This window comes from Cricetulus griseus, chromosome 2 (genome assembly GCF_003668045.3).
Source record: "Cricetulus griseus strain 17A/GY chromosome 2, alternate assembly CriGri-PICRH-1.0, whole genome shotgun sequence".
NCBI lineage: Eukaryota > Metazoa > Chordata > Mammalia > Rodentia > Cricetidae > Cricetulus > Cricetulus griseus.
The window spans coordinates 59,291,067-59,304,714 of record NC_048595.1 but is presented as its reverse complement, the minus strand read 5'-3'; the positions used below and the strand labels follow the sequence as shown (position 1 = coordinate 59,304,714).

The window sequence follows — 13,648 nt, the reverse complement described above, 5'->3', positions numbered from 1 at the left end:
GTGGAGTTTGACTTGTGCCAAGGGTGATGGAAATGTGGCTTTCTGTGGGAATGTTTTTTGGGAGTTGGCGCCTATTGGAACTATTCTTTACCCCATGGGTCATCAGGTTTAGCTTCCTTCTGTTAGCAAGCAAGTCAAGACTCTCAGACTGGAGTACGTAGGCTGACACATCTTTGCTCATGGACAGGGCCCAAGGAGGTTTTGGCGAGAAACTCCCGGATGAATGCTGGCATGGAACCGCAGCAAGTCCTGGGCCTTTCTTGTTTCTGTGCCTTCTCGAATACAACACCTGCTGTGTTCCTGGCAATGGCAAGATAGATGATCCTGTCTTGCAGAGGAGAAAGAGAGCAGTGATTCACCTGGGGTGATTGACCGGCAACAGGTGACCAGACAATACTGGTCATCCTCCTGCCTCTGCCTCCTTCAGCAACTCCTACCTGCATGCGCCACCATAACCGGCTAGACAGCACTAAGACTATAGGAGACAAAATGGACTCTGCTCCATTCAGTGAGCCTACATCTGTTATCAGGTGACAGGGCCTTGTGTTGGGTGTCCCGAGGCAGGAAGGGTCAAGTGTTTGAACACAAAGACTCTTCGTGGTCACCCTGTTTGTGGCCCTGATGACTTCAGTTGGATCATGCCTAGCTCTGATGCTTTCCCTTTCATGTATCCTGTGGCAACACACACATAAGGAATGGGAAAGGCCAGTCTGGGCCTGGTTTGAAGACTGAGACTAACAGATCATGTAACCTATTCATATTCACAGCCTCTTTGTGACTTTCAAGAAGCATTGCAGTGGACAGACACAGGGATGGGTGAAAGTTGTGGAGTGGAAGGGAAGAGAGGGAGGGAGAGTAACAGACAAAGAGAGAGAGATGTGTGTGTGTGTGTGTGTGTGAGAGAGAGAGAGAGAGAGAGAGAGAGAGAGACAGAGACAGAGACAGAGACAGAGACCAAGAGAGAGAGGAGAGGAGAAGATAGAGGAGTTGGGAGAAACAGAGAATGAGTCAGTGAAACACAGACAGAGAGTGACTGTCTGGAGGAGGTCTGTGGTTGGGTGTGTAGTGTGCTGACCAGGAGACAAGAGCACCCACAGACAAGCTGTATCAATGCCATAGGAAGTGGAGGAAGGCCTGATCATGGAAATCCTTGCAGGGCACAGGATCACCTGGACACCACACTGGCAGTATAAGGAGCCTTGCCTTCTTCACTGGCCACTTTTCCCTAGATCCTGGACTTTGATGGTCAGGCATGGCAGGGTGCAAGGGGAAAGTGTGGGCCACACTCCCCACATCTCTCTTCTGGCTACTGCATTCTGGATTCTGCTGCTGATGCCCACTAAGGGCCAGCACCAAAAGGTAAATGCTGGATTCTGGTCTCTTCTTCTCTGTCCCTTTGCTTTGTCAACTTTGTGGCCTGGTACACTTTCCTCCTCGGCTCCCCATACTCCTCCATTCCCCAGCAGAAGCAGAAGCAGAATACCCAGGCCAGGACAACAGGCTGAAAAACAGCTTGGGGACCCATCTGTGAGGAATCTGGTAACAGATCTCTCCTATGAGCTATTGGTGAAGTGTCCTGAGGGAGCCTAGCCTTCCCATTGTCAAAAGGTCCCATTTTAGTCCCTCCCAAGAGCATAGAGCCATGCCTACATCAGAATCAGGTCTTCCCTGGCCAAGATAGGGAGCTGAAGACTTGTAAGCCACCAAGATAATCAGGAACTTAAACATCCCACATGCCACCTCCTTGCCAATGGAACCAGTACCCTGGCCTGTGTAACATGGTACCAAAACCAAAAATAAGCCCAGAATACCCAGAGTAGCCAGCCAGTGTTGTCAACTCTTGTCTCCAGCCCATCACTCTCCCAGTAGAGGGGTGGAGGAGATGCTGTGTATACCCAGCGTGAGGATTCTAAAACTTCCCAGTGCTTTGTGGTCCACCAGGACTGCATTAAACTGCCAAGGTGGTTCAGTTCCTTGGTTGGCTCTCCCTTCAATATGCTTGTTCGGTGTTGGGAGCTATTGTGAAGTCAGACACACTGGCACTTCCCCCACTCTTTGTCTTCTTGAAAACCACCTGCCTGTGTGCTCTGTGTTGCTGCTCTGCTGATATCCAAGTAGAGTGTAGGCTGGTAACCTCCAGTAGCCACGAAGTTTCTGGGGAAGAAAAGAGTGCAGCTGAGCAGGATTGGCTCATCCTGTAGTAAGGAGCTGTGATGCCCAGGACCCTCCTGCTGCCTCAATAGCTCCTTGCATAGCCATCCCTCTGAGGTTTAGGCTCCAGTGTCTCAGTTTCTGGAACTGGGTGACATTGGGCTCTTCCTTGGAAACCAAACAACACCGCAATGTCTCATGCTGGGTCCAGGCAAGAATGTGAAGCCTCTGGGATAGCAGGAGGAATGCAAAAGTCAAAGGAGGGAATCAAAGCATCTGTGTCCCTCCTGGAGGGCGGTGTTGCCTGTGTAGCAGATGCCCAAAAAACCCATGGACACCTACTCTGCTGAAGAACAGGCGGAGCTCTATGGAGCAGAACAGCACCTTGGTGATGAAGCTTTGGCACAGAGGGCAATGTGGTCTGTGCCTTCAGAGTGAAGGGTAAGCAGAGGAGGGACAGAAGTCCCCGGGGAACACTGCTTGTAGGGGGAGGGAGGCTAAAGGAGGATCTGGGAACTCCTGCAATGTTGGTGGGGATAAACTGGTTTCTGGTTCTTCTGGACTTCCACCAGAGGCATCAGGCGCCACAGGTGGAGCTTAATACCAATACGAGGAGCCCAGAGCGAACCTTTTGCCATCATGCAGCTGAAAACATGAGACAGCCGACTAAATATTTAAAAATAGACGGAGCATAGATATACATAGAGCGAGGCAACAAGAGAAACAACAACAAACACGGATGAAGCAAACCATCCATAGCTAACTAGTGAAAGGATTTCTCCAAAAAAGCTGAGAACTAGAGGACATGGACTACTGATCCAGGAAGCATGAGTAACTTGTGTTTTATCCAGAAGCACAGAGGATCTCACAAGTAGCAGAGACAGGGCTACAAAAAGGAAGCACTCTGAGTCAGAGCAAGATCATCTCGGACCGGAAATGCGTTTGGGGTGGAAGGTGGATGGTGCCTTTGGGTTTTAAGCAATGGAGAACAGGGGGCTGCCCGCAAGAGAGCCATCCTCCTGGTTGAAGATCCACTTGGCTGTGTCAGAGCTGCTCCTGCACATGGTGGAGCAGAGCATGCCCTGACCAAGGGGGACCCTCTTTCTGTCCCTGACCAGCTCTGGTTTATCCCACCCCGAAGTCCACTCCTGTCTCCCCTATATGCGCTCCAGGCTCCTTGCTCCAGGCTCCTGGTTCCTGGCTCCTGGCTCCTTGTTCCCCTCTCCCTGTTCCCTTACCCTGCTTCCCACTCCCCACTACCTGCTCCCTGCTCCTCACTTCTTTCATCTGGCTCCCAGCTCCCTGCTCCACTCTGAGGGAGCTGGATGCCTGGGACTCCCTGGACACACCACTCTCACAACCAGACCAGAGAAATCCCGTGCCAAACAAAGTAAGGCTCCCTGGGATATGGAGCCTGCACATTTCACCTCAGGCAGCCCACCACCACCACCTTGCAATATGTCCTCTGTCCAACCAAGTCCCTGTGGAGCTAGGTTCCAGACCAAGTTTGGGCTTTGGCCGCGCCCAGTGGGGAGCAGGCCGGCAAATGGGCTCCAGTGTGGTGGCCTCTCTGCTGACATGACTCAGAGGGAGCCTTGGCCAGAGCACTGTCAAGAAGTGCACTATTAAAGCAAAAGCCATGAATGGGTCTTTCCTTGCTTTATTCTCGCGCATCCCCTGCTGGACAGCTTAGGAATCATTATGCTTGGGCAAGCTGCCTGTGCTCCCTCTCTTGTTGGGGCTGATGCTGGGCTGCAGCACAGCCTGCTCACTTGACAGGGGCGCCTTCTGGAGCATGCACTCTCAGCGAATTGAAACTCTAGTATTCCTATGAAAGCTAAAAATCATGCTGGTTCTCCTGTGCCTGCAGGACAGAAACGATTTCAGTTGTCCCTGGAAGAAAGGGCCTGTCACCCAAGGGAAGCAGAGAGAAGAGGCCCCCTGTTACTACTCCGAGATGCTGGGGCAGGTCCTCAACCTCTTTGCCACAGAGTCCAGCAGACGTGCCTGGCCAGAGCTGGTGCTTGGTCAAATTCTCAATACTCTGGTGATTGGCCTGGAAGCTTTGGTGGGGACAGGGGAGCAAAGCCTGTCCTGCCTACCTACTTTTGTCTTGGCCATCTGCACCTACTTCTCACGAATCTCTGGCTATCTGGAGGGCAAGTGATACAACCCTTGCTCCTGGGAAATCATCAGGGCAGAATTGCAAATGGTCCTTGCCACATTTACTGTGCCTGCAGAGAGAAGCCCCAAGAAGAGAAGTGCCATGCCTGAATCAATGCTGATATGACATCATGCTAGGGTCCTCAAGTCATAGCACACAAGCAGAGTCCAATCTGGCACTAAAAACAGTACACGATAATCATCCATGTATTTTGAAGTGTCTTCTCCAGCAGCCTCTATGAAGATGAGAATGAGAAGGGTGTGTGTTGTCTGGTGTTGTGTGTGCCCCAGCAAATCCATTTCCAAATAAAATGATGATTCCAAATCTCCTTGAATGGTTTCTACTCCTGGTGGTAGTTTGGCGTGTGCCAAGGGTGATGGAAATGTGTCTTGATGTGAGAATGGATTTTGGAGGTGGTGCCTATTGGAGCCATTCTTTGTCCCACGTGTCAGCTGGTTAACTTCCTTCTGTTAGCTAGTAAGTCAAGACTCTCAGACTGGAGTAATTAGGCTCACCCATCTTTGCTCATGGACAGGGCCCAAGGAAGTTTTGACGAGAAACCCCTGGATGAATGCTGCATAGAACCCCAGCAGGTCCCAGGACTTTCTGGCCTTCTCTCACAAACACCTGCTGTGTCCCTGGCAATGGCAAGATAGATGATCTTCTCTTGCAGAGGAGAAAGAGACCAGTGATTCACCTGGGGCAATGTACTTGGTCCAGTTGACTAGACAGTACTAAGATTAGAGAAGAACAAAATGGACTCTGGTCCATTCAGCCAACCTCTTTTCTTCTCTGGGTCCACTCCCTTGTGGTTATAAGCGTATATTTTTCGGTAAAAATGTATGTAACATGGGACCTATTCATCCTAAATCTTTATATACAATACTTAGTGTGGCCAAACAATATCACCCTGTCTCCTATCAAAGTGTGTTTCTTTTATCCACCCTTGTCTGTCCCTGCCTGACAAAATGTATTTAGATTTTGCATCAATAAGCTGAGTATTACCATGCATTACAGTCAGTGAACACAAAGGTATCATCCTGGGATCAGTCCTTGTTGTTTCTTCAAAGTCTCAGCTTGATGAATTAATGTCCTGATTCCTCCCTAAGTTACAAGCTTTTTGTTCCTCTTTGGATGTCTCAGTTTGATTTGTCAGCTCTCTTCAGATCGCGCATTTGTTCAGTGGACTCTGGGTGTCCTGTTTGAATGCATTTGATCAGAATCCATCTTGGAGTTTGTACATTTGTGCAAAGACAGAAGTATAACCTCTTTTGAAACATGAATAAATAAATTACCTAGAGATAGATATTGGTGTTCAATATTAGGGAATATTAGGGAAACAAAGCAGCTGGCCACTAGCTTTAACCTCTAGTTCATGCTGAAAGGCTGGTCCATAGTTGAGCTCTTTTTTTCTTTTGTTTTTTTGAGACAGGTTTTCACTGTGGTTTTGGAGGCTGTCCTGGAGCTATCTCTTGTAGACTAGTCTGGTCTGAAACTCACAGACATCTGCCTGCCTCTACCTCAGGAGTGCTGTGATTAAAGACATGAGCTACCACCACCCAGATGAATTAGCTCTTTTTTTTTAATTAAACAGCAAGAGGTTTTATTGTAGCTGTTCAATTATCTAACCCCATGTTATCTCGGGCCTTTCATCCATCTACCATGGTGGATGGCTGGGAAAAGGCTCTGAGGAGCCACGGGATGGAGATCTTAAAGGGCAGCGTAAGGGGAATGTATAGGGGGTACCCATAGGCTCAGGATTGGTGTGCCTCCAGGCTTGGAGGACTTGCCCTGTGTTTACAGGCCAACAGGTTGTTGTGGACCATAGGCCCTCCTATGGTGGTTGCTATGCTCTGCATGTCATTGCTGTGCACTTGTCCATAAAGCACACCCAGAGCCGTAAAGCATAGCACTACCAGCTAAATTCTGATTGGCTCCTTGTTACGAGGCAGGATTCTGACCTCCTAGTGACCAAGACAGGTCAGGCAAGCATGTGTTAGGCTTTTATGCCTGCAGAAATGGGGAGATGTTCCCTTCATTCCCCTATTTTTTGAATATTCCAATCATGGAATTGCTGTTTCTCTGGTGTTCCCATCAGGGAGTGAGTGATATTGGCATCTCCTATGTAAGGGAGTTTATTTTGACTTAGCATTTCAACCACAGAAAATGAGAGACATATTCTTTCTCATGCTACTTCCTGCTGACTTCGGGATGCAGTTAGGGACCCAAGAAGGCTGAAATGCTAGTCAAAAGCAAAAATTCAGGCAATGGGGAAGTAACTGGTTGTCGAACTCTATTGAAGAGACAGGTGGTGTCCACATCAGCTGGGCTGGATCACCTCCACAGTATGTCCAAGGCTTGCAGAACTACTTAGGAATAGCCTGTAGTCAGCAACTGATACTCAGTTGTGTCTGCCAGAAGCAGAAACCTGTTCAATAAATGTTTCAACTCGGAACAGAAGTTAAAACTTATTTATTTAAACCCCCAGTGCAGAAAAGTAGATATCTGGATATCTGTTTAAACAGCAGGAACATATTTAGAATTTTGAGTCCTAGCAAAAACTACAGATTTGTTCAAGAAGCATGTACATTTTTCTTCTGTCCAGAGAGCCAGGTATGGATTGGATAGAGGTGTCTTTGGCCTGATGAAAAGCCTTTTAAGTTTACAATTAGATGACAACCAAAATAAACCTAAAGTCCTTGAGCTTGTGCCTGAACAGTAGGAAGTCATTACTTTATCAGCTACCAAGCCGACTATAATCTATAGTGGATCTGAGTACCTGTTGCTGTCAAGCTTACAACTATTAATACTTTCAGAGATCTGAGAAGGGTAAATTTTATACAGTTTCCAAATCTATTAAAAAGTGGCAGGAACCAGTCCATATAGAGTTAGCCATACCCAAGTCTCTCCATTAGCGTTGGAGGCAGAAGTATCAATGAACAGTGATCATTACCGGGCCTATAAGGTGAGAGGTTTTTTCTCTTTGTGGAAGAGGGACATGGAAAAGACTGACCTTGTTTTGTCTAGGCAAAGGGGGTGCAATCAATTTTCTAGTGTCCAGCAGTTTTGTCCACAGTCTTTGCCAGGTCCTGGCAGGCAGCTGGTGTCACATTTGAGCATCTTGCTCACTGGTCAGCATTGTCATCATCCAGATGCAGGAACTGGGGTACCTCATAATCTTCTTTGGAGACTTTGGGTCACTGTCAGGATCTGACAGTCTGTCTGATATAAAATTTTAAAATAACATTTTAAATGTCATAGTCTGCAGGTCACTGAAGAATTAGAGGTCTGTCTGTTTTAGTTACTTGCCTTAAGCCCATGGTGGCTAAGTAAATCCTTATTCCTTAATTTTTAGTCTGACTGTAACTGGTTTTAAAATAGTTGAAACTTAGCACAGTTTAATTTAAATTGCATATAGTCTCCTTATATTCTTTAAACAGTAGCTATATGTACACATTTTAGCTGCTTGCTAAAGCTTAACTTCTGAAAATATAAACTGTATTAATTTGTAATTTAACATTTTAGAGTAGCAGCAGTTATAAAACTAGACCTTTACATTATCATCAATGGGATGTTCTTGTAGGAATGAAATCTAAAGAATGTTTTTTGAGGTGAACAGCGAAAGTGGAAGCAATAATGGAAGAAAAATGAAAAATGGCTGATCAAAGGATAAACAATAGCTGAAAATGACTAAAAGAAAGTAAAAAGTACAAGGGAAAGTCATGGGAGGACAATAAGAAAATGGACACTTGTTCTTTCTCTTATTTAAGACAATGTACATAGCATGGTCTTGAGAGAACTTAGAGGGAAAGGTTGAGTACCAGCAGCCCAGAGGACCAGTAGGATCTGCAACATCCACAATGACCAGGCTCTTTGCTTTCCTGATGGCCCTGGTGGTAATGAATTACTGGTCAACCTGCTCTCTGGGATGTGACCTGCCTCAGACTCATAACCTCAGGAACAAGAGAGCCTTGACACTCCTGACACAAATGAGGAATCTCTCCCCTCTCTCCTGCCTGAAGGACAGAAAGGACTTTGCATTCCCTCTGGAGAAAGTAGATGTCCAGCACATGCAGAAGTCTCAAGCGATCCCTGTCTTGCAGGAGCTGACCCAGCAGGTCCTGTTCCTATTCAGCTCAAAGAACTCATCTGCTGCTTGGGAGACAACCCTCCTAGACACATTCTGCACTGGCCTCCACCAGCAGCTCAATGATCTGCAAGCCTGTCTCATGCAGCAGATGGGGGAGCAGGAACCTCCCTTGAGTCAGGAAGACTCCCTGGTGGCTGTGAGGAAATACTTCCACAGGATCACTGTCTCCCTGAGAGAGAAGAATCACAGCCCTTGTGCCTGGGAGGTGGTCAGAGCAGAAATCTGGAGAGCCCTGTCTTCCTCAGCCAACTAGCTGGCGAGATTGAGTGAGGAGGAGTAAGTCTTGATCCAAATTAGAGAGGACTCTCTTGGACTAGGACACTGCACCTAACTGCTCCGATTCTCCATTCTCAAAATTCTTACTCATTTTGTCGTGGACTCAATTAACATGCCTAGATTTTTCAGCAGCTTTGAGCAATTCTCCTGCCTCTCTGTAAAGTCACTTGTTCTCCATCATTCAAAATTATGTATTTATTAACTATTTATGAAATGTAAAATATGTCATGGTATATGTTGATAAGTATTTGTATTTTCTATAAAGTGTTTCTGAAGCAATGTTTTTATTTCTTCATTCTTTATTTCTTTTCTTAATTTTTATGTTGAAACTGGCATTCTTTAGTAAATATTATATACATTATAAGATAACAAATGATTGTGCATGCATGTGATATTGCATAGGTTCAGATAAGTAGATTAGATAAACCCATCTCTTGCTTCTTATTCATGGCTGGTGAAATTCTGTCTTTCCATTTCTCCTGCTTATCTCATGCTTCTGTAGGTACAGTCTTCACACTGTGCAGTAGTCAGTCAGACTATATTCTTCCTATCAAATTTTGACTTTGTCCTTTTTGATCAACTATTCCCCAGACTTAACCAGCCTCTGAATTCCCTTTCTATGGAACCTAGTATTATTTTCTCAACACCTAGGATTTTAAAAATTGAAGGAAACTAATATTAGTGAAGTCATATACCACAGCATACTAATAGTACACTATAAAAACTATCTATCCTGTATACTACTGACAAATACCCTGAGAAGAAATCTAACAATCAACCTATTCATCATAACCTTAAAAATCATCCTTGGGAATAAATATCGGCATGGATTTCAATTGTGTATAAAATGAATCATTTACAACTCCACTCTTGCCTCCCAATTTCATGTGTCATCCTGTTTGCAAAATTTTTATGGTTGTTGAATGTATAATTTTGTGCTTTGAAACACATAGTAATTTTTTTTTACAAATAAACTTAAAATGCAAGATGGTCATTAAATTCTCTACCTCTAAACATTCTTTCAGTTGTCAGTTGTATACTTGGGGGAGATTCCTGAATGGTTTGATTTTGTCATACACATACTATTCCATCATCCCTCTCAACATTTTTACCTTAAATGAGGTTAGGAAAAGTAGGCTCCACAAATGAGTTTCCAATGTAAGATAACCATGATCTTAAGAAAATTATTTGCTTTTCTGCTTAGTTTAAAGTTCTCTTTAAAGTACAGTGCTTTCATGTGAAATCTGGTGTGTGGAATTAAGGCAAAACTGTCACAACAAGTGTATTCAGACTCCAGCTCAGGGCAGGTAGCATTGAATTTAACATCCAAATATCCTCTATTTCAGTGAGACAGATATCATTATGTTAACTTCAGGATGCACTGCAGAATTCTACTTTAAGTTTTAGACTCGGATATTTTATGATGAGACTATGGTTGAGAGTATCCTTCACTTAGCTTCACAGGTTCTAGTAGAAATAGTGAGAAACACCCAGAAGCAGAGACTTAAGAATAACATCTCAAAGTTGTCTCTCATGAAACTGATGAAGTAAACACCCTCAGCCAGTTGTATTCATTCTCAGTTTTCATAGTACAGCTACATGTTTCTTTCTAAGGAAGATTCTGTTAGTAAAGTAGCAGCCAGAGTCTCCTGCCCCATTTACCTATGGAATGCACACTGTGTCTGATCCAGCAAAAGGATTTACACATGCTTATAAGCACTCAGTGTGAATGTATAAACCCACCAGCCAAACATACCTGTGAAAATATATTTTATGTGTGCATAGGGTTTCTTACAAATATTGACCTACACACTGCTTTTCACCAACTACAAAATTCATTCTCTACATGGTGGCCAGTCTGGTGTCTCTTAGTTCATAGTCAGCTAATGCAACAAGAAGATTCTCTGATGAAGTTGGGAGATGCAATAATCCATCAGAAGTACACCTGTGATGTGAAGTCAAGTGTTGGACGCCTCCACTATGGCTTTTCTTTTCCATAGTGCTTCTTCTATTTACAACTTCCTGTTCCATCATTGTTTTAATACTGACATTATAGGAGTTGGAGTACTGTAATTTTGATTGAAAACAAATTGACTCTGTAGGTGACACTCAAAACATGATCACTTTCATATCATATTAATTATATGTATAGGACTATAGAATTTAAAATACAAATATTGTTATCAGTATTGCTATTGTTTCCCCAATTGAATGACAGGTCACTTTCCTTGGTTTCATTCCAAGTGTGGCTCACTGCCACACACAAACATTAGGAATTCCTTTCTAGAAAATTAGAAAAGAGAAACAAAACTTTGATTTGAACGCAAGGAAAGATTATATGAGACTGACATTGCCTTTTTAGGTTTTTTGTTTTACACCCTCCCCCCTCTCTCTCTCTCTCTTTCTCTCTTTCTCTCTCTGTTCACTGAGAAGTAAATATGATGAAAGGATTAAGTGTCAGGCATCCACCATTATACTACTACCTCAATAGTAAAAATAAAAGAAAAATGATACACAGTTGAAGAATGGAAAGCTCTTCTTTCTGACAGAGTAAAGTGAACATGTCTACCACTCATTTTTGCATTCAGACAAAGAAAGAAGCGAGGGAAAATTACTAAAATACAAGTGTATTGACATGTCTCAGGGAAGATTACCAGATAACTGATAACCAAGCAAGGATACGCATATGTTCACCTAAGAATTCATTCATAGCAAGCACTCAACAATTAAATATTGATCATAAAATAGTATTTGGTAGAGAGGAAGTGCTTATCAACTAAAGATGATATTCAGAAAGACTACATTCCCCATTAATATAGATAACCCAAAGTTTTTCTAATAATATCTAGGAGTCTTGACACTCGAATACCTGACCATGTGACTCACAATTGAAAACAAAGCCCTGTCACGTGATCAACTAGAGATTGAAGCACTAATCTTCTAGGATTTAGGAAACTTAAAACAAGAGACATGACTTCTTGCTTGAGTTCTGATGTCATTTTTGTATGGCCTCTCTCATGGAGTAAGGTACAAGAGGGAGGGCAGAGATTGTGATTTCACTGTGCAGCAGAGAGTGTTCATGAATTTGAGAGCTACTGAGTAGGTCCCAAGTTATTGGAGAACTAATACCATCCTGGGTTCAGACTCTGAACACACATACACACCAAGGAGGAACCAGCAGTGAGAGTCTGAGTGATTGTCACAGGTTGAAGAGCACTGCAGTCTTCACTACTAAAGTGGTAGGTAAAAAAGGGTGATGTCTATACCAATCCTTACTTTGAGGCATCAGGGAAGCACAGACATGTGCTCCACAGGAATTTGTTATTGAGAGGGAAAAAATTCATAGAACTCTTTGGACTGTAATGATTCATCAAAGAGCATAAAGAGAAAATGCACCATCTGCTTCTTCATTCTGAAGAGACTGTGCTGTGAAGGTTCTGTGCAATGTCTGCCCAGTTATGGAAGTCCAAGGGGCCAAGGAACATCATTTTCCACTTAAAGTAAGAAAGTAAGCTAGTTTCTAACTCTTGTCACTTGAAAAGAAATGCTAATATGTGTTAAATGAATTAAATAACTCTGTGTGTGTGCTTGCATGTTTACCCACATGTGGGTGCAAGTGTGTGTGTGTGTGAGTGTGTGTGTGTGTGTGTGGTGTGTGTGTGTGTGTGTGAGTGTGTGTGTGTGTGTGTGGTGTGTGTGTGTGTGTGTGTGTGTGTGTGTGTGTGTGTGTGTGTGTTGCAGCTATAAGCCACAATTCACATGGAGAAGTCAGATGACAATTTTCAGGCATCATTTATCTCCTCCCATCTTGATTCCAGGGAATAAGTCAGTTCATTGTATTTTGATCACAAGCTCTTCTATCCACCAAACCATTGTGACATTGGAGAATCAAATCTTTACTTGAACCACTCAAACCAAATGCAGATGTAGTATCTAATATATAAATAAAGCTACTATGAAGGAAATTAATTTTAATTTTGAGATACTTGAAAGGATTTAAAGCATACCATTGCAACAAATTTTTTATTCTTCTCTCATGCAATACATCCTGACTGCAATTTCCCAGCCTACACTCCTCCCATTTCCCATCACCAACCTTCCCTGACCCTCATAATAACACTCTTCCATTTCTCTTCAGAAAATGGAAGGCCTCCCAGGGATATCAACCAGAACAGGGTATAACAATTTACAATAAGACTAGGTACAGTCCCCATATGAGGGCTGAGCAAGGCAATAAGGTAAGAGGAAAAGGGTCCCAAGAACAGAAAAAAGAATCAGAGACAATCCCCATTCCAACTATTAAGAGTTCTCCCAAAACACCAAGCTAACAAGAACAACATATTTGCAGATGAATTAGCAAAGACAAAGCAAGGCACCATGGTTGCCATCTCTGTCTCTGTGGGCCCCTATGAGACCTGCTTAGTTGATTCTGTGCTGTCATCTCTGGTTATCCTTGACCTCTCTGGCTCTTACAATCCTTCTTCCCCCTCTGCTGAAGAGTTACCCAGTGTTTTCAACTTCTATTAGCAACTTGAATCATTGGGGCTGGAGAGATGGCTCAGAGGATAACAACACTGCCTGTTCTTCCTAAGGTCTTGAGTTCAATTCACAGCAAACACATGGTGACTCACAACCAACGATAGTACAATGTGGCCTCAGACATACATGCAGCCAGAACACTTTGTACATAATAAAAAAATAAATAAATGTTAAAAAAAATTAAAATTTCAATCTTAATTCACCTTTTAACCTACTTAATAATGTAAAATTAAATAAGTATCACTTAAAAATTTTAATCCTAAAATTTAATTTGGAAGCTTTTAACACAATATTTGAAATCGTTGCTGAAAATTAATTTAGGAAAGAACTCAAATGCCTCCATGTTTTCTTGGATAAAATCCATATAT

The 13,648-nt window shown here is 43.5% G+C and overlaps 1 protein-coding gene across 1 annotated transcript; it reads left to right on the top strand.

Annotated features, from left to right (window-relative positions):
• Positions 1-8,175: 8,175 nt before the first annotated feature.
• Positions 8,176-8,718, top strand: LOC100760028 (interferon alpha-12). Its single transcript, XM_027400397.1, has one exon. The coding sequence runs from the start codon at positions 8,176-8,178 to the stop codon at positions 8,716-8,718; it is 543 nt and encodes a 180-aa protein (XP_027256198.1).
• Positions 8,719-13,648: the final 4,930 nt, after the last annotated feature.

Coding starts and splice junctions, on each gene's coding strand:
- LOC100760028 (XM_027400397.1), top strand. CDS start 8,176: ATGACCAGGCTCTTTGCTTTCCTGATGGCCCTGGTGGTAATGAATTAC.